Source organism: Melampsora larici-populina (assembly GCF_000204055.1).
Source record: "Melampsora larici-populina 98AG31 unplaced genomic scaffold MELLAscaffold_15, whole genome shotgun sequence".
In the NCBI taxonomy this organism is placed as follows: domain Eukaryota; kingdom Fungi; phylum Basidiomycota; class Pucciniomycetes; order Pucciniales; family Melampsoraceae; genus Melampsora; species Melampsora laricis-populina.
Genome location: NW_006768779.1, coordinates 158,215 through 185,645, shown reverse-complemented (window position 1 = coordinate 185,645; position 27,431 = coordinate 158,215). Strand labels below are relative to the sequence as shown.

The 27,431-nt window shown below is 44.0% G+C and overlaps 3 protein-coding genes across 3 annotated transcripts; 1 reads left to right on the top strand and 2 right to left on the bottom strand.

The window, feature by feature from the left end:
- Window positions 1-885: 885 nt before the first annotated feature.
- MELLADRAFT_105774 (uncharacterized protein) lies at window positions 886-7,525 on the top strand (the record flags this gene model as incomplete). The annotated part of the gene is made up of 14 exons (XM_007409381.1): window positions 886-1,054; window positions 1,145-1,569; window positions 1,638-1,730; window positions 1,791-2,772; window positions 2,917-3,078; window positions 3,411-3,498; window positions 3,684-4,294; window positions 4,409-4,485; window positions 5,898-6,058; window positions 6,118-6,284; window positions 6,352-6,456; window positions 6,980-7,131; window positions 7,207-7,282; window positions 7,491-7,525. 14 exons carry the CDS (start codon window positions 886-888, stop codon window positions 7,523-7,525), a joined length of 3,303 nt encoding a protein of 1,100 aa, XP_007409443.1.
- Window positions 7,526-14,051: 6,526 nt separating this feature from the next.
- Window positions 14,052-16,096, bottom strand: MELLADRAFT_85640 (uncharacterized protein; the record flags this gene model as incomplete). The annotated part of the gene is made up of 6 exons (XM_007409126.1): window positions 14,052-14,062; window positions 14,133-15,008; window positions 15,087-15,499; window positions 15,565-15,660; window positions 15,735-15,883; window positions 15,962-16,096. 6 exons carry the CDS (start codon window positions 16,094-16,096, stop codon window positions 14,052-14,054), a joined length of 1,680 nt encoding a protein of 559 aa, XP_007409188.1.
- A 1,504-nt stretch (window positions 16,097-17,600) lies between these two features.
- Window positions 17,601-19,512, bottom strand: MELLADRAFT_85639 (uncharacterized protein; the record flags this gene model as incomplete). Its single annotated transcript, XM_007409125.1, has 5 exons — window positions 17,601-18,034; window positions 18,093-18,381; window positions 18,440-18,840; window positions 18,906-18,985; window positions 19,067-19,512. The coding sequence occupies 5 exons, from the start codon at window positions 19,510-19,512 to the stop codon at window positions 17,601-17,603; spliced, it is 1,650 nt and encodes a 549-aa protein (XP_007409187.1).
- Between the last annotated feature and the right edge of the window lie 7,919 nt (window positions 19,513-27,431).

Here is a 27,431-nt window from a genome sequence, read left to right as displayed (position 1 = left end):
AGGGGAAAAAAAGAAGAAAAAAAGAAGAAAAAGAAAAAAAAAAGGGCTCCGGGACCGGTGATACTAGCCTGCCACGCACATACATCACAACGCGTGTGACATGTAATCACACAAGTGTGAAAGCTTCATAGGTAACATGTTGTGGTGTTGGATAATTTTGTGTGCAGGTGTACATGTGTTAATAATATGTTAATTCTATGTTTATGTGGTAATGATTTATAGGGGACATTGATATTTTCCATATAAGAACTTGTGTTATTATCGATGTGAGGCCGACGCGTCGGCCGCGTCGGCGTGTCGGAAGGGGGGGCTTCGGCTTGTCGCCAATAGGAATGACCCAGTTCCTATCGGCTAGTATCCGAAGGGGCGGGTAGCCACAGGTGCCTTGCCCCCCCGCACGCACCAAAGCTACATCTCACTACCCAAGTAAATAATCTTACTACCCAAGTACCAAACTTACTACCTGAGTAGAAAACTTACTACTCAAGTGAAAATTTTGTCAAAAACTCACTACTCAAGTCAATATCTTACTACTCAACTCAATATCTTACTACTCAATACAATATCTTACTACTCCACCACGACCAAATCTCAAAACCCAAGGCAAATTCTTACTACCTAAGTTCAAGTCTTACTACTAAAGTCAACAACTCACTACCCCAGCGGAACTCTCACTACCTTCCTCTCAATTTCCCATCACCCACGCACCAAGATTACGACTGAACAAAATATCACTACCCGACCTTCCAACATATCCATATTACCGTACAAAGCGAAATCCAGTCAACTATCACATTTTACATTCTTCAATCCCTCTTTATTTACTCTCAATTGTACGAATGGACCAGGACGAGTACGTCTTTCCGGTACCTGATGTGATCGAAGATGGACGCTTACGTGGCAGCATTCCCAGCCACGGATCATGGCTATCGTATGCGAATTGGCAACTCACAACACAAGAGCAGCGCAGTCTCGCACTATGAGTGCTATCAATCAGGCTATCCCTCTGGAAAACCAAGTCTCGTAGGAACAACCAAGTCAGCTCGTATCGGGTGTGCGTTCAAAATCAGCACCCGATACCTTTAAGAACCATCATCAAAGTGGATTCTCATCCATACCCACCTTGGACACAATCACCCGCCAGATCCGGATGTCAAACCTCGCAAGAAGCCCAAGGACCCCAAGGATCTCCCTATACTAGCTCCAGGAGTCTCTCTTGATGATGAAGACTCTCTTGACGGAGTTCATGACAACCACAATACTCTCGAGAACGACTCATCAACATCAATTCAACAAGCTTGTCCAGACAACTCATACAATCATTTACACATGGCCAAATCACTCCTTGTCACTCCACCTCCACAGCCAAACTATGCCATCAAGACTGAGCTCAAGTCCCTTCAGATGATCGACACTACTATCTCACAGCTCAGAGCAAAACTCTGCGCTATCGCCTCAGATAGACGTCATGATGTTCTAATGAAAATCCAGACAATCATCGGTAACGAACGCATCATTGCCGATGAAGGAAAACTGCCGATCTCATTCTTACCCAAAGCACCTAAGGCGGTAGGCAGCAAAGCTTTATACAAAGGCAAAGTGTATCCCTAGCTGACCTTTTTCTTCGTTATCCAGAGCCTGCTCCACGAATCAGTCAACAAGGCCCAGATCCACTCAGACTCATCGCTAGACCTGGGCCTGCAGGAACAGCACTCAGTAAGAAATCAATTGTAATCAAATCTAGGTGTTCGAATGGCTGTCCAATCATACTCATGAACGTCTTCTCCTAGGTTGATAGGCTGATTGAAGAGTTCTGTGGTGCATCGGAACTTACCACCTCCACCTTCAACTTCGAAGACCTCATTCTCTCTCAGCCTACACTTGAGCCGCCACAACAAATCGATACGAAAAACCCGACCCTGACTGATGTTCCATCTTCGACGACTTCACTTGATACGCAAAGCAAAGGCAAAACAGCGGAACCAATTGAATTACAACCAGTCAATACCAAAACAAATCCCTCGGCAGTATTACCACACAAACCAGTAACTTTGACTTTGGCACCCTCACACCAAGTAGGTATAACACCCATCACCTTAACTCAAACTTCACCGTCTTCAATCGCCAGTCGACCGGTCACTCGTAAACGTACCCGCGAGGCTGATTTACTACAAAGGCCGACTCTGATCAATCCCAACCTGCCTGCCCTCCTGAAAAAGTACCAAATTCACCAATGGCTGGAACCGTTCGTGATCAACGCCCGCGAAGTGAAAGGTGATGGGCATTGCGGCTTCCGAGCCATAGCCATTTCCATTGGCGAGTCCCAGGATGAATGGCTTAGTGTACGCCAACGTATGGCCGATACAGTTACAAATACGGTAGACGACCGCCCCTTACCTGAGAATCGAGGTGCTGCCATGGCTCGTCTTCTCACCAGCAAACCCAACGTCGTCAACGAGCAACAGCACTGGCTCGGCATGCCAAGTTGGGGTGGCATCATAGCAAACACCTTCAACCGCCCGGTGTTGTACTACAAACCTGGCGCGTATAGTCAAATGGTCTTCCCGTACTCCACACCCTACAATCTGAACCCTCCCATTGTCCTTGCCTGGGCCAACCAACACTTTGTCTCTCTACTGCTCGATTTCACACGACCCAACTTCCCAGCTCCACGCGTCTGCGCAACCTGGAGACGATTTCATAAAACCGAGGCCTCATCCTGGCTCGACGCTTGGCAACATTCGATAGAATCACACGCCCAATATATGAAAAGTCTTAATAAAAATCGGCGCAAGAAAAAAAATGGCCCACCAATTAGCATCGATTGAATATTTGAATCCAATGCTTGTAATATTTCAATGTTTTGTTAATTCTGTCTTTGATTAATTCTCTTTTATCATTTATCTCTCTAATTAGTTCTCTCATTTTCTGATCTGAGCAATGTATTAAGCAATGTACAGTCGAGCAATGCACTTTTTGCCAAACTCCTCTGCTTTCTTCGTGCTGCTGTAACAGTAATCTGGAAACTTACTCAGCTTAACTTCATAAAATCGGGTATTAAGCTTATTGAGTTGACATGTGAGTAACATATTTGGATATCCCAATATCCGCTATAGTGGGATATGTGGATCGGGCCCTGTGACCCAAGCTGGACTTGCCTTGGTCCTTGATTTGACATGGTCCGCTATTTCGGACCATGTACACCGGGTCATGTGTACATGACCCGACATGGACGGGGACCCGAACTGGATACAATCAAAAACATAATACTCTGATATGTCCATTCTCGACTTACCACTCATGAAATACGAACTCAAGAAATACTCACATCTCACATTTCTCTACTCTTGAATTACTCAAGTCAATTCGATTTATGACATCAAGAAATGCTTGGATCTCTCATCTCGAAGGTCATGAAGCTACTGGATTATTGGTCTCCAGCGGATTCACAATATACGTACCGTTTGGGAATATCAATATCCCAATTGGGCAGGACAAGTTAGTTTATTTACCATTTGGGAAAATACAGCACATTATAGTCACAGCAACTGACCTTCGATCTGCCACCAGCTTACTCAATTCCCAATTGGGAATTCTTGTGCATTACCAATGCGCTGGCTTATCAATCACCCGTTTGGTATATCATTGAGATAAGTGTCCCTTCATGATGGAACCCCTGTTAGCAAACAAGCTGACACACCGTTTCCTCGTTCCATCATGACTTCGTGTCGTATCATCCGCGGGGTAAATGAACGTAGTAGGCAACCCAAACCTTGTACGCCCCTGCAACAACAACTAGCGAAGCACCGCAAGCGTGATTTGGAGCATGCTGAGGCTTCAAACGCTGCCATGCTCAGAAGGCTCAAACAGGAAAACCAACCACGACCGCTATTAGATGATATGGTCGCCGAAAATATACCTGCTGCCGACGAAGCTTTGGATGAGCCAGGTGACGCTGAAGACAATCTTGACCTGAATCGATTCTTGCCCGGTGAAGCCCATGAGAACGTCGGTGGAGATGCAGACGACCCGATGTCAGCGGCCTTGCAAAGAGAAACGCACTTAGCAGATCAACTGGCACACGAGAAGAAATGGACTTGGCAGTACGCCATCATGTTACCCACCTTCCTTCGAACTAGGTTGAAAACGTCGAATTGGGGAAACCCGCTCAATTGGAATGCCAACCTACGCCCCCCCTGCAACTGCACGATGAAGACTGAACGAGATGTTGACCTAGTTGACCTTCTATGTGAGTTAGGTGGACTTGATGCCCTGACTCAAACTGGTACGAATAGTACGCAAATCAATCATATACTAATGGATCTGATTTGCAAACACAGCCAGAACCCAAATCAAAGTGTCATTTTGCAAAACTTGTGATCTTTCCGACCCCCAACGGTTGCTGCAGATGGGTTACCTCGCTGCGTCCCCCTCGCAGCCGCGCACTGCGTTCTCGCTGCGTCTGATGGTGCATCACCACTCTCAGTGGGTTCGATTTGCCGTGCCAACCGAAGGATACTGTGGTGCACTAGATGACGTGCTCAACCACAGCAGTCCTGAAATACTAACATCTAATGGTTTGGTAAGCACAATATTATCCGAATTCTTATTTATGTCCAAGTTACTAACACAAACGTGTTTATCTAATAGCCGCGAGATTGGCAACAGCCTTTCACGGTGGCCATCGATGCCTTTTGGGCTATCAATCTCCAAATTCGAGAGTTGGAAGAACAAAAGCTCCAACTATCGAACCTCGACAAGCTAGCGGCAAACTGTGCCAAATGCTTTGGACCTCCGGTCGGCCGACTTAGGCCAGAGGAGCCACATGTTGTGGTTTGCCTCGATGGAAACTTTCAGCATAAAAGACATGCACGCGCAAGTGTGCCAATACCAGGATCGCTACCTCCTCGACCTTCAATTTTCCTTGACCCGAAATTGGTGGATGCGAAGGAACGTTTTTTGAAGGGTATCCCTGACTTAGATATCCAAGGTGTAAGGTGCCTAATTATATGTTTTACCAGATAATGACTTATGGTTCACATTGCCTTTGGTCGCATCATAGGACGCATGTACCGAAGCTCACACCACAGCTAACGATGTGAGAGGACGAGGGCATTTCAAAAATATGGATGAGTCAGGATTGTTGGGTATGGCATGTAGACATGACCACATTCTGAAATTTATCAATCTTATTCAAAGTGGCGAAAAGCAAGTTCTTCTCGATCAAGGGTTCATTTCTCCTTGGCTAACCATAAATGATATCCAGAAATCATAACGCACTAGCACTCATAGAGTGGTTGCTAGACTTGCTCAAAAAGGACCGCGATGGCACGACTACCCTTGGTATTCTATACGATATAGGATGTAATTTAGACAAAACCATTAAGAAGGTATGAGTTCCATTACTCTTGATCTCAGTAGTTTGTAAATTGATGTCGATGACTTCAATCTGGTAGTCCAATGTCTTTACGGATGAAAATTATGCTAAACAGGTCAAGATCGGAACAGATCTGTTCCACGCTTACGCCCATAATTGGGGTTGTCAGCTGGAATATAACCCTTGCCTTAATGGAGGGTGGGGAAAAGTAATGGAGAGGGTCTCGAGCGTGTCTGGTTTAAGTTATCCCCTCTGATACGACTGCTCCGGTATGCTGCTAAGCACCGCCGTATGGTCAGCCTCGACCTGTGGACCTACCATCGCAATGAGGAATTGCGAAAGACAGCTGGCAAGTACCTCCTTTGACTGATCTCCTTACGGGTCCACGATGAACAATGTAATCAACTAATGAAGGCCGACCAATGGCATCTACCCAACAGTGTCCTTCATGCTTGGCCAAACCAAAAAATACCAATCAGAACTACTGACAAGTAAGGCATTGCTTAATAAACATCTACAGCAGAACCCAGCGCATACGGCGGAGTACTTTCAGACACAGTGGGATCGTCAGCGTGCATTGCAGCTGAAAGCCATCAGCGTCAAGTCAAAGGAGAAACGAGAACGCCTTGGCGTGTTGCTCACTCTAGAGGAGGATCTTTTGGAAGCAAGGCAAGGGTTTTTGTGTGTCTTCTGCTCAGACTGTGGGTTCAAAATACTAATTTATTCCTCCTTGCTCTCAGGCAAAAGCTCACAGATATAAATGCTGCTAATGCCCCAATTCGAACTGCCGAACAGCGTCACGAACTTTTGGATCTACCAGCGTCGCTGGTTGCTCTTGAAACCAAAGTACAAGAATTAGCGGATGAACTCGGCAATGCTGAATTATTGACAGCACGACAAGGTACAAGTAAGTGACTTGTAGACTATCCCATTGGTGTTTGATTTCAAACGCTCACAATCAATGAAACTGTTAGCGAATAGGGTTAAGGCGATTCTTAGTGTCCAGGTGGCGCTAGGGTTTTTGTATGAGGCTGCAGTTGATGCGATTCAACAAAAGGCTGACGCAGCAAGGAAAACCGGTAAGTACCTCATGTTTCTTCTTTTTCAACATTGCAATGTTGATTGCTTCTCATAAACCACTGGCTATATTATAGGTGCTACCCAGCAGCCACGGAACAAACAACTACGAAAGAAGAAACGAGTACAACTGCAGAAAAAACTAGATACGTACTTGAGGCACGCTGGGAAATACAATAGACGTTACCGCCCTGCTCAGCGACTGGTGGAACCTACTCTGGACGAAGTTATGGCAATGGATATGCTAGATCCTTTTTGGGATGAGGTAGCACTCAACCATCTCGACGAGCCTTGGGCTTCTTGCCAGAGTACAAAGGAAGGTATAGTAGCCCTTTGCAATTATAATGCCTCGGAAGAAGAGCTTCGACGTTTGGGCCGTGAGGTCCGGCAGTTGATTGGTTGGGCGCGTTGATAGGGCTAAGCCTAATGATGCCATTGGTAATTAGATTCTTATACTTGCAGAACTCGATCAAATTAAATCATGTTTCACTATGTTCTTTCTTTGTATTTGTTTTCAATTTGTAGGCGGGGTGCGGTTGGCAGAGTGGAACTCAGTCCACTCTGGACTGGCTAAACGCACATGTCGCCTATGGGCGCTTTGGGATAGGGGTTTGATGGAGGTTGTGGAATCTACCGCCGACTTCGTCAAAGGTAGGGCTGAAGATGACAATACGCTGGTACTAGGGTGGCAACATATGCGCGCTCGTGTTTCCGGAACGGCAATCGACTTACTTGCGCTTCCAATCATCTAGCATCAAGAGTGGGCAGATGAGGAGGCAAATGACATTGGTAACATGGAGTTAGAGGACGGCATCGATGGACATGAAGGTATGATTCTAGACTGGGAGAATGTATTTTGATATTACGTAATATTGCCCTCAGATTTCGCATACCACTTGTAAAGATTGCATTCATATTTTGTCTCAATAAGGATAATACAAATATTATGTTCATAAACTTTTTCACTAAAGATAAGCAAAATGAGACAATGAAAACCCTGCGATTGTAATTTTGAAGGACCTTTTTGATGATGTAGAAAAAGTCGTCAAACATCGAGAATGTTCTTCATAATCTGGTTCAGTAAGAAAAAGTCACGGTGGAACAATTACACCATAAAAAGCCTGCGATAGTGATAGCACCATTATGAAGGTGATGATGTAATGGAGAGAGTTGACGAAAAGTCATTAAGCATCAACCTGTCAGCTTGGCGAACTCTTTTATTTGGTAGAGATTTGACGAAATGTCGAATCTCTACAAAATAAACTTGGCGAACTCTTTCATTTTCTATATCCCAGTGTTGAGCCCGAGATATAAGAAGTGTTGAATGAGTACTTAGATCGACAGAATCCACGTCAATATAACTAAACGCCGTGAAATCGGCATGGCGTTTAGTTATATCGCGCATGCTAGCTAACGATTCTCATCAACGACAAACACTGATGATAACAAGGGATGGAATTATGTTCACCGTCCTTATTCCCACTGCCCTTCGAAACCTTACTTTGCATAAGGAATTAAGTAAGATATATCGCTAAACATTATGATTGTTCTTCATAATCTTTGATCAAATTCCACGAATGTAAATGATGCAGCAGATAGGAAAGCACATTTATCCAAGCAGGATTCACCAATCGTGGAGAGCTATGACAATAACAGTAAGTAATCAAAGATAAAAAGTCGACAGTATAGGAAAGACCATTTAACAAAGGCAAATATAACCAAAATGTGTCCCCTTTTCAATGTGTTTGATATGTTTAGGGCAGCTTCTTGCCAGTAAATGGAAGAATGGGCCTTTGTTAAATATGATTTCTTATATGCCGCCTCTTTTTCTTATTGGTGTCTCTCCAGATTCACTTTGGCATTGTCATCTCATTCTGATTTCCTATATGCCACATCTATTTCTTTTACAAATGCCAATTGATGACACTGAAGATGACACTTATGGGCTCCCTCATAACAATTCTTAATATATCAACCAAGGCAATCAAGCATAAAATCTTACTTGATGTGAAAGTTACATCAAGTAAGATTTTATGCCACGATTGATTTGACCTTGAGCACTATAAAAGTGGACATATGTTAAGGAGTGGCTAATCAACTCAAGCGTTCCTTAGTTGATTATCCACTCCTTAACAAGCCACTCCTTAACATATCTCCACTCCTATAGTGGTCAAGGTCAAATCAATCGTGGCTTTCGTTTAATGTTAAACATGTTCAACATGTCACAACAGTTGGCCCCAAAGTCATTGAACAGCTTGAAATAGTCCAATGATTTTCAGTGCACTGAAAGTCAATTTAGTCATAATGAAATTTGTTTTAAGGTTTTCACTGTCAAAGATGCGTAACAATTACTAACCTGGTTTGGTGTAAAGTGTGACTATAAGCCAAAGGCCTGATAAAGAAATCTAGACACTTTGGTGTAAAGTGTGACTATTAGCAAGAGGCACAAGTCTAGACACAATTCGTACGTGCCTTAAGAACGGCTAGGCTTGGCTTGTGAATTATAATGGATGGCCAACCTGGAGAAATGCAAGCAAGGTCATGAATGCCTCGCACCTTGACCACCAGCATTTAAGCTACACCGCAAGACCATGAACGCGCAAACTGGGAATGCTTCCTCGCTTCTTGCAAGCCGTGTGATGTGGAAGAACATCTTCTTACTCACCTTCTCCCGCAGGGTAAACATAACATCACCCCTTGCCAAAAAACTCCAAGTGATTAAACGCTATATGTCCAATCGAGCATGAAGTCCAATGTATTGTTCATATTATTCATACACCTATGGTCAATTATAAGACCATTGACCATAGGTGAATCAACAAAGATAAGACCATTGACCATTGGTTATTCCACAAAAAGTAATGAAAAGAGTGAAAGTAAACAAAATGTACAACCATGGAACAAGAATAAGGAAGATCAGATTGAAAATTAAATAGAGGGAGTAATTAAATATATATATGAGAAAGGAGATGATGATAAGATGGAAGCACTAAATATATGAGAAAGGAGATGATGATAAGATGGAAGCACTAAATGACAAAGGGGCCAACGTTCTTGGTCTTCGAAAGACCAAGATAACAAGGTTACAGCCATGTTTTACTAAATGTGATGTAGTATAGTATGAATGCGATGGTTTTGGTCGAATCAAGGTATGTCATTCAATGACATACCATGCCAGTGAATCCCTAGTTAACATACTTTGATCTATTCAGCATCAATGTCAACTGAGCGATGGCGATGATGAGAATGAGATGTAGCAGATTTAGGAAACACAAAACTATAAGATTTATTGTGAGCAAAGAATCATAAAGATCATGAAGTTGCACACTTCCCACGTCTATCTATTTGCATCATCGTGACTCACATGCAAATAGAAATAACAAAAATTCATTGCTATCTCACATTGCCAAAAACTCCCACATATTTTGGCGCTCACCAGTTCATATTCAACATAGTCAGAAAGACAAATTGATGTCCTTCAATGACATACTATGCCAGTGAATGCCTAATTAACATACTATGATCTATTCAGAATCAATGTCAACTGAGCAATGGCGATGATGAGAATGAGATGTAGTAGATTTAGAAACCACAAAACTATATAATTTCTTTTGAGCAAAGAATCATAAAGATCATGTTGTGGCACACTTCCCACGTCTAGTCGCTGCAAGGTCATTGTAATCAACATGAAAACAGAAATCACAAAAAAGTCATTGCTATATTGCTTTTCCAAAAGCTCCCACATTTTGTGGCGTTCACCACTTCATATTCAACATAGTAGTCAGAAAGCCTAGGAAAAAGACATTAAAATTTTATTTACAACGATTCCTCTTATTTCTTCCAGTTTCTATCTTTCATTTCTAATAGGTCATCCACATCCAATATTACGCGCTCACAGTTATACGGAATGCGACATGTGCCAAAGTGACAACTTGAAATTTCAAAAATCAAAATTTCAGAATCCCCGAGTCAGAAACTGACAAAACTGGATTAAACACCAGATTCAACTCAAATACTGGTCTGAAACACCCTGTATTTGGGAGGAAACCATACTTTCTGCCAGTTTTTAGCGGTTTCCAAACCACAACCCCAAATTTGACCACTGAGTTGGCACTTTGGCACAAATAATACACAAAAATTTCAAAGATCAAGTTTCAACATTACAAAATTCACATACTCGCAAAACGACCAAACACAAAAGTGATTCTTTAACACAAGTCAACTGTAACTGTAAATTCACATCACTTTAAATCTACTGCTATCATCGCTTCCATTGCTTCCAAGCCAACCATAGAAAATCTGCAAAAATCGGTACAGCTGTCATCACTATCATCTGTCACCTCATTCTCTGCACAAGTACCTGTGAAGCAGACATGTACAAGCATTCACCTTGAGGTTTAATTGTGAAAACAAAAATTTCTGCCTACTGACTTTCTTTCTGTACTTGTGTTTGCCAGCTTGTCTGGTTGACCAGAATAACTTATCACCTTCTAACCCATTTTCATTTTACTTTTTACGTTAAAAATGGAATCAACTGAACAAATCTACCCAGCTCAAAAACTTGATAGTTATACTTTAAAAAACTCTACTTGTAGTCATTTCCTTTAGCTTTACCACAGTCATCAAACAGTCACTTTTCCTTCCATTTGTTATCTTGCTCTTTTTCCTTGGGACACCACAGATTGTTTAACCATAAGTTATTCAAATGAAGCTCCTTAAGTTTCTTATATTCTTTTGATAAAGTTGTATCTTATCAAACCAACACTGAAGTGTCACTCAAAGATTTTAGATGTTAGTACATGTTTACCTAGCCAGATTAATAAGTGACTGCACTTATTGATACACTGGCAGAGGTTCTTCTTCCGCACAGTAGACAACTACAAGTAAAGATTGTAGGTTTAAACAGTTTACCTTACAAAGAATTGAAAACTATTTCCTCCCTAGTTTAGAAATCACCTTTCAAACTTGAAGAAATACATTTTGTACGCATAGTTCACCTCTTGATATCTCAACTTTACCTCTAATGTTTAGTCTAGAGCTGACAGTTTCTCTTGTGTGAACTTGCACAGCTTCACAATTTGTGTCTTGTAACTCCTTTTTCTTCTCCTGTTTACACTTAGCATCTCTAGCTGCCTTATGCGCAGCCCGCTTTACAGCTTCCTTTTTCTTCTTGGCATCAGATGGGTGCTTAGCCATCTGTTTAAGATAAGTGAGTTAGTCATGATTAGGGTTACCTTGCTCCGAGAGATATAACATCTCACCCCAAAAACCTGGCTCCAGAAAGAGGAAAACAAAGGGCAGTTCATGTGGAATGCTTCAGAATGATCATCCACATATAATGAGAATGGAGTGGAACACCCAGGACTTGGTGATATGTGAATCAAGAGGCTAGACCAGTTGTCGGGGTTCCCCTCAGTCACCTATTCTTACCCCTAAAGAGTTCACATATCCTCAAGTCACTGTCTGTTACCCCTTCACCCTCACAACATGAGATGAAAATCTGAAGCTATGAAAGTTACGGAAGATTGATGAAAGCATACCTTGATGGATGCACTTGACGGATGGGATGTTTGAAACTTGGGGCTTCAATGAGTCTCCTCCACTTGCGACTCTGAAATTATAGGAAACTAATCCAGGGCCAGCTTGTGGTTTGCAGATTGTATAACATGTATATGAATACAAGCAAGGATGGCCAGATGGTGGTTTGAGTAAGTGATGTGACATGTTGTGGACACAGCATTGCGCACTTGCTCCTGGTGGGTATGAAGACAAGCATTAGCCAATAGTTGTGTTTGCAGGCCAACAGTGTATCAATCACCCATAAAGGATAACAAAATTTAATTACACAAATACATACAAAGGGAAAAAAAAAGTATGAGTTCAATATCATAATGTGTTTGAAGAATATGAATGGTAAATGTCAAGGGGACCTTTGCAAAGAATGAAATTAAACAGATTTACCCGCTTTGAAATTGTCTAATGGAGAAATTAAAAAAAGGTCCTCAATTCAAATCTGCAGTTGATTGCTCCTGCCCCGACCACTCCCAGCTTATGGTCAAACTTTAATAGAGAGACCACCTAGCCTTAGGTGGTACATCTCTCAGCCTCAGGTGGTCCATCTCTCCAGTCGATCGACTGAAGAAATCTGTAGCTCCCGCCCTGGCCACTGCCTGCTTATGGTCAAACTTTGATAGAGAGACCACCTAGCCTTAGGTGGTCCATCTCTCCAGTCAATTTTCTGGAGCCACAGACTGCTTCAGCCGATCGACTGGAGCTCCCAATGTCCCCAGTTGATTGGCTGAAGCCACAGACTGCTCCAGTCGATCTACTGGAGCTCCCAATGGCCCCAGTTGATTGGCTGGAGCCACAGAATGCTCCAGTCAATCGACTGGAGCTCCCAATGGCCCCAGTTGATTGGCTGGAGCCACAGACTGCTCCAGTCGATCGACTGGAGCTCCTGATGGCCCCAATTGACTGGCTGGAGCCACAGACTGTTCCAGTCGATTGACTGGAGCTCCTGATGTCCCCAATTGACTGGCTGGAGCCACAGACTGCTCCAGTCAATCGACTGGAGCTCCTGATGGCCCCAATTGACTGGCTGGAGCCACAGACTGCTCCAGTCGACCGACTGGAGCTTCTGGTGAGGCCAGTTGATTGGCTGGGGCAATCTGTGGCTTCAGTCGATCGACTGGAGCTCCAGGTGAGGCCATTTGATTGGCTGGGGCAATCTGTGGCTCCAGTCAATCGACTGGAGAGATGGACCACCTAAGGCTAGGGGGTCTGTCTATTAAAGTTCGACCATAAGCTGGCGGTGGCCAGGTCTAAAGCTGAAGATTTCTTCAGTCGATCGACTGGAGAGATAGACCACCTAAGGCTAGGTGGTCTCTCTGTTAAAGTTTGACCATAAGCAGGCAGTGGCTAGGGCAGGACCTACAGATTTCTTCAGTTGATCGCCTGGAGAGATGGACCACCTAAGGCTAGGTAGTCTACCTTTTAAAGTTTGACCATAATTGTGCGGTGGCCAGGGCCTGTGACCACCCACTCCGCCAGTCTGCAGCTGCAGTCAATCAACTGACGTAATAGATCACCCAGAAGGCTAGTGGGTCCATTCCATGATAATATGCTACCAGTAAACTTGTCTTGTGTGGATGTGCAAAGGAGTTATGGTACAGAATCACTTTTGTGCTTAGTTGTTTTGCGAGTATGTGAATTTTGTAGTGTTGAAATTTGATTTTTGAAATTTTTGTGTATCATTTGTGCCAAAGTGCCAACTCAGCGGTCAAATTCAGGGTTGTGGTTTGGGAACCGGTAAAAACTGGCAGAAAGTATAGTTTTATCCCAAATACAGGAGGTTTCAGACCAGTATTTGGGTTGAATCTGATGTTTAATCCAGTTTTGTCAATTTCTGACCCGGGGATAATGAAATTTCACTTTTTGAAATTTGATTTGTCACTTTGACACACCTCGCATTCCGTACAGTTAGATGTATGATTGTACTGTTCTTCCGTCCCAATCTTCACACTTGCTCTCGCCATCTTGTGAGTGATTTGATATGAACACCCAAGGCGTGTGTAATGTACTTTCTTGCCTTGCTTGTTCAAATCAAATCTTTCTTTAGAAGGCAGAGTATGGTGGAAAGTAGATTTTCCGTTCCATGCAATTTGAACTGCAGACTTACCACCAAATTTAAAAGCGACTCGATATTCTGGGAAGATAAACCACCCGCCTTCAAGGTCAAAGCCTTCGCATTCAGTAACAATCTGACCACTTAGACTATCTATCGGGTACCATATACAGTAAACCTTGCCTTTATCGTTGTCGGTATGAGGCTTGTTATAAAAATTCCCAAGGGTAAATGCGAAGTTGGCTGCAAAGTCGAGCGGGCCAGATGGTTGAAGCTTTGACGTAGCCGTCATTGGAGGGGCACGAAGTGTGTTAAGTAGCCGGCGAGAAAGGAGAAATCCTTCGTCGCAAAAACCTTTGAATCTCCCACCAATACGTGCACCAAAATCAGGTAGTCGATCTAGAAATTTTTGGTATAAAGTTCGAGATGAACCTTTATAAGGGCGGTAAGGCCCTAGGAGAATGTTGCGTGAATATCCAACCGTTTGGCCAAAACAATGCATTCTACCATGGATCAGAGCGCCATTTGTTGTTATCAATCGCTTACGCTTCTTGTTATTCAAAACAGATTTGCCAAAAGAAATTTTTTTCGTAATTGTCCGCTTAGGCTTCATCAACTTTGCAACGTTTTTTCCCCCGTCCAAAAACTTCTTCTTGGAAATCAAGCTGCTAGGTCTTTTCAAATCCTTTGCTTCTGGTTGGACCTTACGCTTCCTGGGATTTACGGGGACAACATCTTCCGCATCGGACGAAGGAAGCGAAGTTAGAGGAGACGAGGACCGGACGTTATGGATGGATTCTTTGCCAACAGTATCACGCATAGCTGTCTGAGGTTGATGGAGACAGTCTTTCACCTCGGGTTCCGAAGGGGGCAAAGACGTTAGAGGAGAAGAGGGTGGATCGTTTTTGCGAGGTAACCAAACTGGGGTAGCTTGTCCAAATTAAGGGAGTACATTAGCCATTGAAACATGGAATGCGCACGGCTGGTCCTTGATAAATTATGACTCACTTGCAGGTATGGTATTCGCCATCGTAGTTGCAGGAGTACTAGTAAACTTTGGATGAGTCAATGGTTTAGGGGTCGGTAGCCTCTTAAACAGCTTAGTTGACATTAAAATGGTGGAGACGTCTTGTTGATGCTTGTCCCGCTGGTCCGGTGTTAATGATTCCAAATCTTCGTAAGAGTAGGTAAAGATTAAATCATGTGAGTCCCTATCCACAAATTGACCTTTTCCGTGAGTGACAATTTTGTAGCAGTTGTGGATGATTTCCATTGAACGGTCGTAGTTTTTGTAAGGTAGAACAGGGTCATTAAGCCTATATCGCTGGCAATCGTACTTCTGGTTTAAGCGGTTAGCTGAGTTGGCCAACTGGTCAGTTGTTCTTGCAGACCGGTTTTTGATGCCCCGTGCAGCATGTCGGCTAAGGGAGAGAGGACAGATGTTAACTTTGAATCAAATAGATGGGAGGACTGGGGTAGTATGTACGGTCCTTCTGTTCGCCGCAATTTGGTAGTGTGTAAAGGAGGGTTAGCAGGTACATCCTGCAGTCCCTGTTCGCGATATCGGTCCAGTGCTCTTCGCCTGAAAAAGACCAGTAGAGTAAGTTATATTCATCATTTTAGACTTTGGCTGAAATGAGGAAAGAGTCGACATACACTACTCCTCCTTTGCCATCGTTCGCATTCTCCTTGCTTAATACAGCAAATTTGCATGCAGGTTTCAGCCAACAGTCTGATTTCGGAAATCCATCGGGAGCCAGGTACTCATGTGGTACATGAGCATAGGATTTCGCCATGGCAAAAGGCTTCGGAAGCTAAGAGACATTTGTAGAGATTTATCAGAGACGGAGTAACATTTCTGCATGGGACGATTTATTACTTACATCATTGTCCGTAAATCCCTTTTGTCTCTTCGCATCGATACCGCTTTGGAGGTCTGATAGGTAGGTAACTCCAGGTAAGTGGGTCTCACCAGCTTCACTTTTGTCGTCCGGATCCCTGTGGAAGCAAATAGGCATGACAAAATTAGTTACCTTCTTCCCTAGTAACATTTATGTGTGAATAATACCTGTTGCGACTGTTGAATTTGGTCCTCTTATGCGTAGGCCATTCAGAATCCATTTTAGTTGTCATAATTTCGACTGTTATGAATCGGATAGTATGAATAAGAATAGGATAGTATGAATAAGAGGGAATCTGTCAGCATACAAAAATCATTGAACAAACATCTACGGTTGGAGAAACAGGTCTGGAAGCAAGACCTATGCGAGAAGTGGGTAAGTAGGAGTGCGGGTTGTATTTCAAGTTTTGCAGAGGCTATCTATGCCAACCCGCGCAAACCCACTCCATCATGCTAAAACGTGTCTTATCGCTTCCTGAGATGGGGGGAGTAGGAGTAGGTGAGGACCAAATTGAAACAATTCGAAATCTTACTATGCAAAGGGTGGGCACCGTTTGCGAATGTTTTGTTTATGGCCGGGTCGTATGGATAGGGTTAAGTTGTTGAGATTGGAATGTTAAAGGTGGATCAGGCTGAATGGTAGAACTCTATTCAAAGTCGATTCGTTGTTTTGTCTGTCGCCGAATAGGATGGATAAAAGGGAATGTGTCAGCACATCGTGTTGAATTAAAGGAACATCTACGGTTTGGGAAAACCGTCGGGAAGCATGACCCATGCAAGAAGTGGGTGAGGGTGAGTGCGGGTTGTATTTAATCGCTTCCTGAGTTTGGTGGGGTGAAACAGGAAAAAATTGAAACCAATTTGAAAACTTACTATGGAAGCGTTAGAGATATCAAGTTATTTAAATGAGGTTTGGTCAAAGGTGGATCAGGTATAACTAGATACGAAGTGGACTCGATGGATTCGAGGTAGATTACGTTTGCTTGTCGAAGATATTATTGAGATCCAAAATGGTGGGTGTATGGATGTGGTGTCAGAGATTTTCAAGTGGCTGGGGCACGCCTGAAACATACTGCCAAATCCCAGTATGTACTTACGAGTTAAGTCTTAAAACCATGAAAGAACCAACAATGACAGGTTGGTCCTATGTAAGCTGTACCGCGGATAGTACCGAACCGTAGAAACTCAACAGTTGGTGAAATCTCAATCTTTACACATGAAATGTTGGGACATAGTGACCGGAGTCTCTTTTTGCGGCTCAGCACTGCTTGCCTATTGCACTGTTTGAATATTGCGGTAATTTTTAAATACGTCAAATCAAAACTGAACAATTATGAAAATAAAAAAACTGATCAAACTTGGAAGATAACAAAACTGATATTTCTTGTGAGGAAAACCCTGTCAAGTTTTTATGATCAAGGTTGTAATAGTGAAGAAATGGGAAAAGACGTTAAAAAAAGGGTCGATCTGTGAGGAGGGTTGAAAAATAATGAGGGAAGTGTCAGCTGACACTTCCTTCATTAACTCCCAACCTCCACTTTGAGCAGGTCAAAAGCTGCTTGCTAAGATGTGAAGATCTACTCAATAAGTACCATCTACTCATCTGCAGCGGATCTGGTCAGCTACAGCTCCTCTAGGCTTGGATCTAGGCTTTGATCGTCAAGAACTGCGGGTCGGGATTTGCTCTTCAAAGAGGTCGGCTGCAACTCTTTCTCGGGTATTGTTTCCTCGTCATCTAGGGCGGCCTCTGCAGCAGTTAATTGGTCGTTTTTTTCACGTTTCTTGGTCTTACGTTTCTTTGTCTTGGTGTTCTCCACCTTGATAATAGTGTAATTGTTTGATTCAATATCTTTGAGCCACGCTTCCACTTCGTCATTGGTAAGACAGCCGGGACCCTTCGATATCATCTCGTCGGTCACCTGGCTGTCAGAGGTACAGTGAAAGCCAAGAGCCACGTTGCCTTGGAAATTCTTCTTGGCAAAAGCTTCACCCAAATTCGAACACTTGGGGTGAGCATCTCCTTTGCCCTTATACCCACCGGTAAGGTAAGGAGCTGCTGGTCAAAGGTATATGTGGTCAGCCACGTTTGAAGTATGTGCAAGACAGAAACTTACCTATTAGATCATTTAGGGACGTCGCTAGTTCGGATCGCTTTGCAGCTTGTCGGGCTGCGGATTCTGTTTGCGGCTTGGGGTCACCATGTTGCGCTCGGAGATGCCCCGGCGCCTTGGTAGATTCGAAGGTAAAACACTCCAGAAGATGCTTTTTCTGTTGTAGCCAAACCCATCTTTCACATGATGTATGCTCAGACTGGTAGAGGGCTCGGGCGTTGGAGGTGCCCGGGTTCCAACATGCAATCATCAGGTGGAATTGTAAGTTGAAATGATGCACCAATACATTAAGCTGGAAGGATGAAGCAAGTTAGTTATGTGATGATTGTAGGTAAAGAGTAATGACTTACCTGACGAATGATCTTACTAATTTCGCGCCTCATTAGCAGCTCAGATGACCGGTTGGTTGATTTGCCGCTGTGTCTCCAAAGTCGTCCCTGGTGGAGGTCACGCAAAACTTTTTGTAAATTAACCAAGCGTTCGAATATTGGTACGTAGGTTTCGAGTTCCTCCTGGGTCAGTGGTTCGAGATCGGAAGGACGGGTATCAGGGGTTGCTTCTTGAACAGCGACCGAAGCTGAGATCCCAAGCGGAGTTGTGGTGAGTGCATACGCCTCACTGGTTGCTACGCAGAGGCGCTCAAAGAGCCTGGGGGTAAAGACATCTTGCTCTTCATCAACGTATGTTGACCAAGTTGAACCTACAATCTTATTGCGTTCGCTAAAGCCTTCGGAAACTCCCTTGGGTGGCACTACATTGCAAACGTAGAGAGTTAAGCGTTGATTACTGTACATTTGTGTCTGTGTCGTAACTTACTGGAAGTCAAGGTGGCAACCTTACTATATGTTTGATAATTGTTATACATGTTTGGCTCGCGTGCGAGGGGGCCTTCTAACCTGGGTGGGGTGTAAGAAAACAAATCAGTGTCTTGAAATTCAAAAACCAATCACATTATGAGATGAGATAACCGTACTTACAGCGCGTCGTCCATGACTCTTCTGCTGACCTTCAAGACAATGCATAGCATTGTTTTATCTAACTCGTATTGCGATTGGAGGGCTTGTGCCTCATAGAGCCCCATGCCTGACATTTGGTTGTTCTTGTGTAGCTTGAGGTCGGCGAGGTGCTTTTCGGCTCGCGAAGGACCCCATTGCATGCCAAGTTCGTGATAGTTTGTTAGGTTGGGGGTTATCAATGAATCGGTGTCAGTGGAATCGGGTGTAGCTTCAGTGAGGTCGTTATCAAGGTCGTCGTCTTCGTCCTCGAAATCCATGTCGTCGTCGTTGTCAAAATGTGCTCGCTTGTTGGGGCGGTTTGTGTGGACTGGGTTAGATTGGCTTTGAGCTAATCGTTGTTTTTGAACGGTGGTTGTGGGAGTGGGCAAGGAGTTCTTGTCATTCCTTTGACGGCCGGATCGCATCATTGTGGATGATGTGCTGCAATGTGGTGATGAGAGGATGGCAGTTAGATAAGATGGGTAAGAGTTGTATCGTGAGGCAGTAACACTTGCGTACGTGTAAGACTTCCTGTCCAATGGTGAAAGGCTGAGGAGATAAGATTATGTTTCGAGAGCTGACACTGTGTGGTGGAGCCTTTGAGCCGTGATCTTGTTCCGTCGTAATCTTGGTGTGTGGTAATGAGAAATTGAGAGGAAGCTAGTGAGTTTTGCTGGGGTAGTGAGGTACTGTAATGTTTAAACTCGAGTAGTGAGTTGTTGACTTTAGTAGTAAGACTTGACCTTACGTAGTGAGAATTTGACTCGAGTTTTGAGGTTTGGACCTGGTGGTGTAGTAAGATATTGAGTTGGGTAGTAAGATATTGTGTTTAGTATGAAGATATTGAGTTGACTGGTAAGATATTGACTCGAGTAGTGAGTTTTAGACAATGTTGATTACTTGGGTAGTAAGTTTTCTACTTAGGTGGTAAGTTTATTGTATTGAGTGGTAATTTATGGTATTGAGTAGTAAGATATGGTATTGAGTAGTAAGATATTGAGTTGAGTAGTAAGATATTGACTTGAGTAGTGAGTTTTTGACAAAATTTTCACTTGAGTAGTAAGTTTTCTACTCAGGTAGTAAGTTTGGTACTTGGGTAGTAAGATTATTTGCTTGGGTAGTGAGATGTAGCTTTGGTGCGTGCGGGGGGGCAAGGCCCCCCCCTTATAAAAATGGGACTTAGAGAAATTTATATTCCACCATAGAAGCAACTATGTTTCTAAGACTTTCTATTAGGGTGTATTCCAATGACATTGGATGATACAGGTGACAGTATTGTCCAATAGAATTGGTGCTTTCAGGTGCACACAGGTGGTTTTTGATGATTTTCAGCCTTTATTGTTAGTACATTAACCAATATCTGCGTGTAAAATACAAAAAAATACTCATCATGACGCCCCAACATCTAGGAACAAGGTGCATATCTTTTCAGATTTTTAGCTCTGTTCTGGTTGCCTCAGGACTTTTCTATGTCAGTAGTTTTCTTTACCGCCCGGTAAAGATTACATTTGGTGTAGTGTGAACACCGCATACGTCACGGTTTGGCATGGGGTGTGTTATTCACGGCTCATTCTGTCCATCCCACAAATCACACACATCCGGTCTTTGATACAGGGGTTTAGGCATGAAAGCCGCTTGCAACTCTGTGCCTCATTCTTCCGATTGGCCTGTTTCCGTGGTGGCGGGCAATTATGTCTGGCGACTTTGACTACGCGCATGCATGACAGGTCTCGGTTGAAGATGTTTTCAGCAGGCAGGTGTTGGTGGACAAATAGCCTGCAAACACCAGCCTGGTGGCCTGATTGCCTTCATCACAGTCAGTGCAAATCATCTTACTGCCCGTTCAGTCTTGACTAAATTTTTGCAGTTGATTTACTATCATTCATATATTATCAATGCCGCCAAGAAGAGCCGCAAAAGGGCCAGCGATACGGAAAGAAGCGTTTGCGAGTGAAGCAAACCTATTACACCGGTTGCGTGCTGAATTGCCATTCAGCCTCGGTCCTCAATCCAATCAATGCCAAGGCTGTGGGGCATTTAGATGGAAACTCGAACGTTGACTGAAGGATTGTAACCTTGAGCATGCAACGTTTAATAATTGCTGCCGGCATGGAGATGTTGATTTACCTGTGAGGTATTTCCCTGACTTGGTCGATGAGCCAGTGCCTGGCTTTTTCCGTGATTTGCTTAAAGGGAACGATAATCGTGAGTATTACCAGTTACATCTGCAAATTTTAGTGCAACACTGATTGAGTTGGTTCTACAGGATCAATCAATTTCTGCCAAAAGATTCAGAAGTGCAACAATGCACTGTCATTCACCTCTCTTGGTGTATCGCTCGATTCCAACGTCTTGGGCCAGGCTGGGCATTATGTATTTCGTATTAATGGGCAACTATCTCATAATATCCCTTCCCTGATGCCTCTCAAGGAGGGTGAGCCTGGTTTCGCTCAAATCTTCACTTATGGTACTGGAGGTCATGAAGAAGCACGTCTCCGAGTCGAACGGTCTGGGTTGGACCTGGACCCCAATATCCTTTATCAATTCCAGGAATTTATGTACCGGCACAATCCATATGCGAAATTATTTAAGTCCGCAAGTGCAATATGTAATAGTCGAGTTGTTAAAACCCTACGGATCAAGACGGTGGTTGCTCCAGGTGCCGACCATCGTTGTTACAACTTGCCAACTGCGAATGAGGTTGCGGCGATTGTTGACGGTGATGGAAATGTTGGGAAGAGGCAGAGAGACATCATTTTGGTCAGGAAATCAGGTCGGCGCCAGCGGATTTCTGACCTCCACACCGGATACTTCGCGCTTCAATACCCGCTTCTTTTCTTATACGGCTTGCAAATGTGGCACAAGTGCTTTAAAAATCCAACCCCTAGCAGTAAGTTGTTTTATTTTTAGCTGCTACGATCTGTTACTGACTGATGACATTTTGATAGACCCTGAGGGCGACGTGACGAACCTGGATTGGTTTGCTTATTTACTATTCAAGCGACCATCTTACTCTGTTATATTGGCCTCGGGTCGCTTATTCCAAGAGTTTGCCGTCGACATGTATATATGCGTTGAGCATTCCCGACTTCAATATCTGCGTTTCCACCAGAACGAGATTCGTGCCGAAATGTACCATGGTGCCATCGAGGCGTTAGGAAACGAGACTAAGGACAAAATCGTGGGGCGCAGGGTTGTTCTTCCTTTGAGCTTCATTGGAGGGCCTAGGCATCTGCAAAAGCTGTACCAGGACTCAATGAGCTTGGTCGCGGAGTATGGTAATCCCAGTCTTTTCATCACGATGACAGCGAATCCCAAATGGACCGAGATAATGGATGAGTTAGAAGATGGTCAAACGTCTGATGATAGGCCTGACCTGGTGGCTCGAGTGTTTTATATCAAACTTCATTGTTTGCTCGATGATCTGATCAAACGGGACAGGCTTGGGGTGGTGGTTGCATACGTCTATACAATTGAATTCCAGAAAAGAGGCCTGCCGCATTGTCATCTCATTCTCTTTTTGGACGGTAAATCAAGACCAGTAACGACGGAGGACGTGGATTGCCTGATTTCGGCTCAATTACCTGACCCTCAACCCGAGTCACAATTGTACGACTTGGTTACCCAACACATGCTACACGGCCCATGTTGCAAGTTCCCGTGTTGGAATGGCTCAGAGTGTACTTGCGGATTCCCAAGGCCTCTGATTGAGACCACATCTTTGGCTGATGACTCTTACCCCACTTACAAGCGACCGGATAATGGCAGGCATTTTATCAAAGGTTCAGTGGAGTACGATAACGGCAGTGTTGTACCCTATAATTGATTTTTGCTCCTTAAGTATAAGTGTCACATCAACGTAGAAGTGGCAGCCAGCATCAGAGCTATCAAGTACCTGTTCAAGTACATACTAAAAGGGCACGACAGAACCATGGCTCAACTTGAAGGCGACGAGACCCCAGATGAAATACTGGCATACCTTAATGCACGTTTCATCAGTGCCCCTGAAGGTAAGCTCTTGATCTGTGTGTGGTTTGGAGTTGCATGGACTAACGGATTGCTTCAGCTATTTGGCGGCTGCTTAAGTACGCGATTGTGGGGCGATACCCACCAGTCCAACGCTTGGCTCTACATACCGAGGATAATCAAACGGTCCACTTCCAAAATGAGGATGGGTTGCGAAGAGCGATTGAAACCGGACGAGCCGCACGAACCACCCTGACCGAGTTTTTCAGGCTTTGTAAGGAGAACGCTAAACTGCGCCAATCAAACAAAACCATTTGGTCATTAAAGTATCAGGAGGTGCCAAAACATTTCGTGTGGGATCAGAAGACCAAGTCATTAACTACTCGGAAGAACGGAGCAATTGCGGTGGGGAGGGTGTACTTTACTTTGCCAATATCAAGAGAGGCAATCTTTATTACCTTCGGTTATTGCTGTCTCACATTCGGGGTCCAACTTCTTGCCAAGACCTCAGGACCATTGATGGGGTTACGTTGCTGACGTATCGTGAAGCTGCTGACAAGCTGGGACCTCTATTAAGCGATCAACATTATCATCGGAGCCTTTGCAAAGCTGCAGTGTGGAAAACCGGGCACCAGCTCAGGCGCATGTTAGCAATTATTTTGTGCCACAGTTCGCCTGCTAACCCGGACGAATTATGGTCACAACACATTGATAACCTCTCAGACGACTGTGAGCATCAGCTCAAACGTTTGAACCCACATTTCAAGCCATCGCCTCAGCATGTCCACAATTATGCATTGTTTCAACTCGAGAAAATCATTGTATCAATGGAATCGTCCCTGGAGACTGTGGGCGTTTGAGCCGTCGATCATGCGCTCCTTTTTGAGTTAAACCTTCCAGATGTTGACAGGACCGATCAAAGCAATATTGTTTATCCCCAGGAGAGCATTCGCAAGTACGATGCAATGCTCCAATTGTTGACTGTCGAGCAGAGGTCCGTCATTAGACCGATCATGGAAGCAGTGAACAATGGTACGCCTTACATGGCTTTTCTGGATGGTCCGGGCGGTACTGGCAAGACTTTTGTCCTAAATTGTATTCTGCACTACTGCAATGGCAATCTCATCCCTTTCGAAGCGGTGTCTGCAGCGGGGATTGCATCTCTGCTGCTCTTGAACGGTCGAACAGCTCATAGTGCTTTCAAAATCCCGATCATTGTTGATGAAGAATCAATGTGCCCTGTTTTGAGTAAGGATCACGTGGGTCGGAAACTTCAAAATATTCGTTTTATTGTCTGGGATGAGGTCGCAATGCAACACAAGCACGCTATTGAATGTGTTGATCGAACAATCAGGCCGATATAACCGGGATTGACTTACCCTTTGGAGGTAAAGTAGTTCTGTTTGCTGGTGATTTCCGGCAAACACTCCCCATTGTCAGGCGAGCGAACCTGATGGCTCAAGCAGCTGAAAGTTTAAAGGCGTCATTTTTGTGGTCACACATCACTCGGTTTGCATTGACGCTGAACATTTGTCTAGGAGGCAATAGCGCTCAAGCCGACCCTACCAACAAAATCTTTGCTGCCTGGTTATTGGATTTAGGGTCAGGTCGATTGCAGACAGATTACGGTCAAGTGCTGGACCTGATGCACTGCAACGTTTCAGTTGTCCGTCCACCTTTGGTGTTTGACCCAGACTTAGTTGATACGGAGTACGGTGGAGCAGGCGACTTAGTCACAAGCCGGAACTGGCCTGATTTAACAGACTTATACTCAAGCCGTTGTGTAATAACGCCTCTCAACTCAACAATGTCAATGATAAATGAATACGTAATGGACTCTTTGCCTGGGGAATATCAATTTTCCACTTCAGTTGATCTGATGGACGAATCTTTTTGCAATCCTGTAACCGTTGACGTCTTAAACACGTTTGATTTTCCCGGTTTCTCATCTCACGAAATGCGTCTCAAGGTTGCGGCGTCCGTGATGGTCTTGCGAAATTTGCAATTGGCGGGTGGATTGTGCAACGGTACGAGGTTATTGATTACGGATTACGCTGCCAATGCTCTACAATGCCGCATTTTGACTGGCGAATCTATTGGGACTTCAATAAGTCTTCCCAGGATGAGGCTGCATCATGAAGGGAATGAGAATTGCCCGATCCCCTTTTATCGGTTGCAATTCCCGGTTGTTCCGGCTTTCTGCATGACCATCAACAAGAGTCAAGGCCAGAGTTTGCAAAGGGTGACCGTCTTATTACCCAATCCGGTATTCACTCATGGCCAACTATATGTTGCGCTTTTGCGCTGTACTTTGGCCACTAACGTTCACGTATGTATTGCTTTGGATCAGGATGAATTGTCTACCAAAAATATAGTGTATCACCCAATCTTAGAGGGGTGATAGTCTCATCAGATTTGTAATTTGTCTTTTACGTGGTGGCATATGGGCGGACTTTTCTTTCATTGTTTTCTTTGTTCAAATTATGTTATAGACTATGTTATCGTGACTTGATCACCATGATCAAGATTCAACATTTTGACTTATAAAGTTCATCAGGGCATCCCGTTTCATATGTCAGATTCCAATGCTGTTGTTATTGGTCTTGATACATCGACACCTTGTCACACACTTATTTGCGGTCCTTGATGAGATGGGCGGCGTAGGCAGGTTTCTGTAATGTGAGGGAGGTTTACGACCGGTTCAACATTGATTAAGTATGCTATCAACTTGCCTTACCACAGCTCAAGCCGGCAACTCATTTCGAACGCTCTGCGCGCAGACACGGCTGTGATGCTGTTAACCAGATCCACACGGACTGGTGAACACATATCCTCAGTCCATCGATGTGTACTACGAACATAGAAGACCGATGCTCAAATTGACCGGGTCGGGCCTGATGGATCATTGTCCATGTTTGTGTTGCCGCCTGTCCGCTCTGAAAATTGACACTGCTGAATCAGTACGCCAGAGCTTGCATCTCATGTCCAACAAGGTGAGTTTTTGGCTTTACTCTCCGGTCATGAATTTTGTTTAGGTTTGCTATGACTGACTTTGCTATACGAACGGGTGTCAATGTCATATTGTGGTGATTCAGATTCTTGCGTGTGAAAAGGATCGTATACGGCTGGGGACCCCAATCAGCTTCTTCACTCCCCAATCATCAGTATCATGGATGATGACTGCCATCGATTTCTTCAGGAAGGAGGGTTAGTCCCTATCTGTAGTCTAGACTGCTCTCACCTATCTGTCTAGCTTGATCGCTGTTCTAATCATGTCGCTCATCACCTTACTACCAATTGAGATTATAGGGATTGTTTTAAGACACTTGATTGACTCATGCCCAGGAAGATTTATCAACGTCATAGACTCCCTTGATCACCCCTACCTGGATTCTGATTTAATATTGCAACTGCTTAATCTACGCCTGATTGGGAAGGCATGGTCAATCGCCGTCATACCTTGCGTCTTCAGATGCATTTGTCTAACTTCGCCTTTTATGATCTCAACGTTTTCAAGATGCTGGGACGACTCATTTCTAATCTCGGGCATGGCAGCGTTGCGGGCATTATCGTTTGATTGTTTAGTGTATTACGATATTAATAGCAATGTGCATCAAAAAGATCAATCCACCCACGCCGTTGGTTCACAATCCGATTCAGGCGCCGATTGCATCAACCCCAATTCCGCCTTGATGCAACACGTGGCATTCAAAGTTCTTCGAGCATATGCGAATTCTGGTGACAGGGTATCATATTTCAGTTAATTATTGGTGCCGGGTATTGAAGTGTGAGGACGGTACCGTGGTTTCTTTGCCCATCAACTTCAAGCACATTGTCTTCTTGACTTACGATTCTAGGACAAAGGATCCAGCGGCGGTCAAGTCGTTTGAACAATATAACATAACATGTCACTTCAGTCATCAATGTAGTTACTATGAGCTTTTGGTGAGCAAATTTTGGTGTCGGCATCCTTAGTCAATTTTGTCTAACCGTCTGATGCATATTTTCTTAGGGTATAATGACGAGGCCTGAATATCAGAGTAACTGAATGGTTACAGGTTTCTTTATCTTCTGAGAGTGACGACTTGGTGGTGAGAAAGCTCACGATTCTGCTCGCGTTGATGTACCCTTGCTAACGTTGTGAAACATTTCTAACAGGCTGCGACTACAAGTGCGAGTGAACAAAGATACTTCAGTATTCATGGTTTCTCAGCTTCCTTAGAGCTTGAGGGTGGCAGGTTTGACTTGGGTTGCTGGGTGCAGGATCCGGGTTGCATGCATCATGATCGATGAGCAAGGTTTTCTTTTTCTGATTTTAGTGACCTTCTATTGTGTTGGGTTTTGGTTTCAACTTAGAGAGTATAAATTCTGGGTGTCTCAA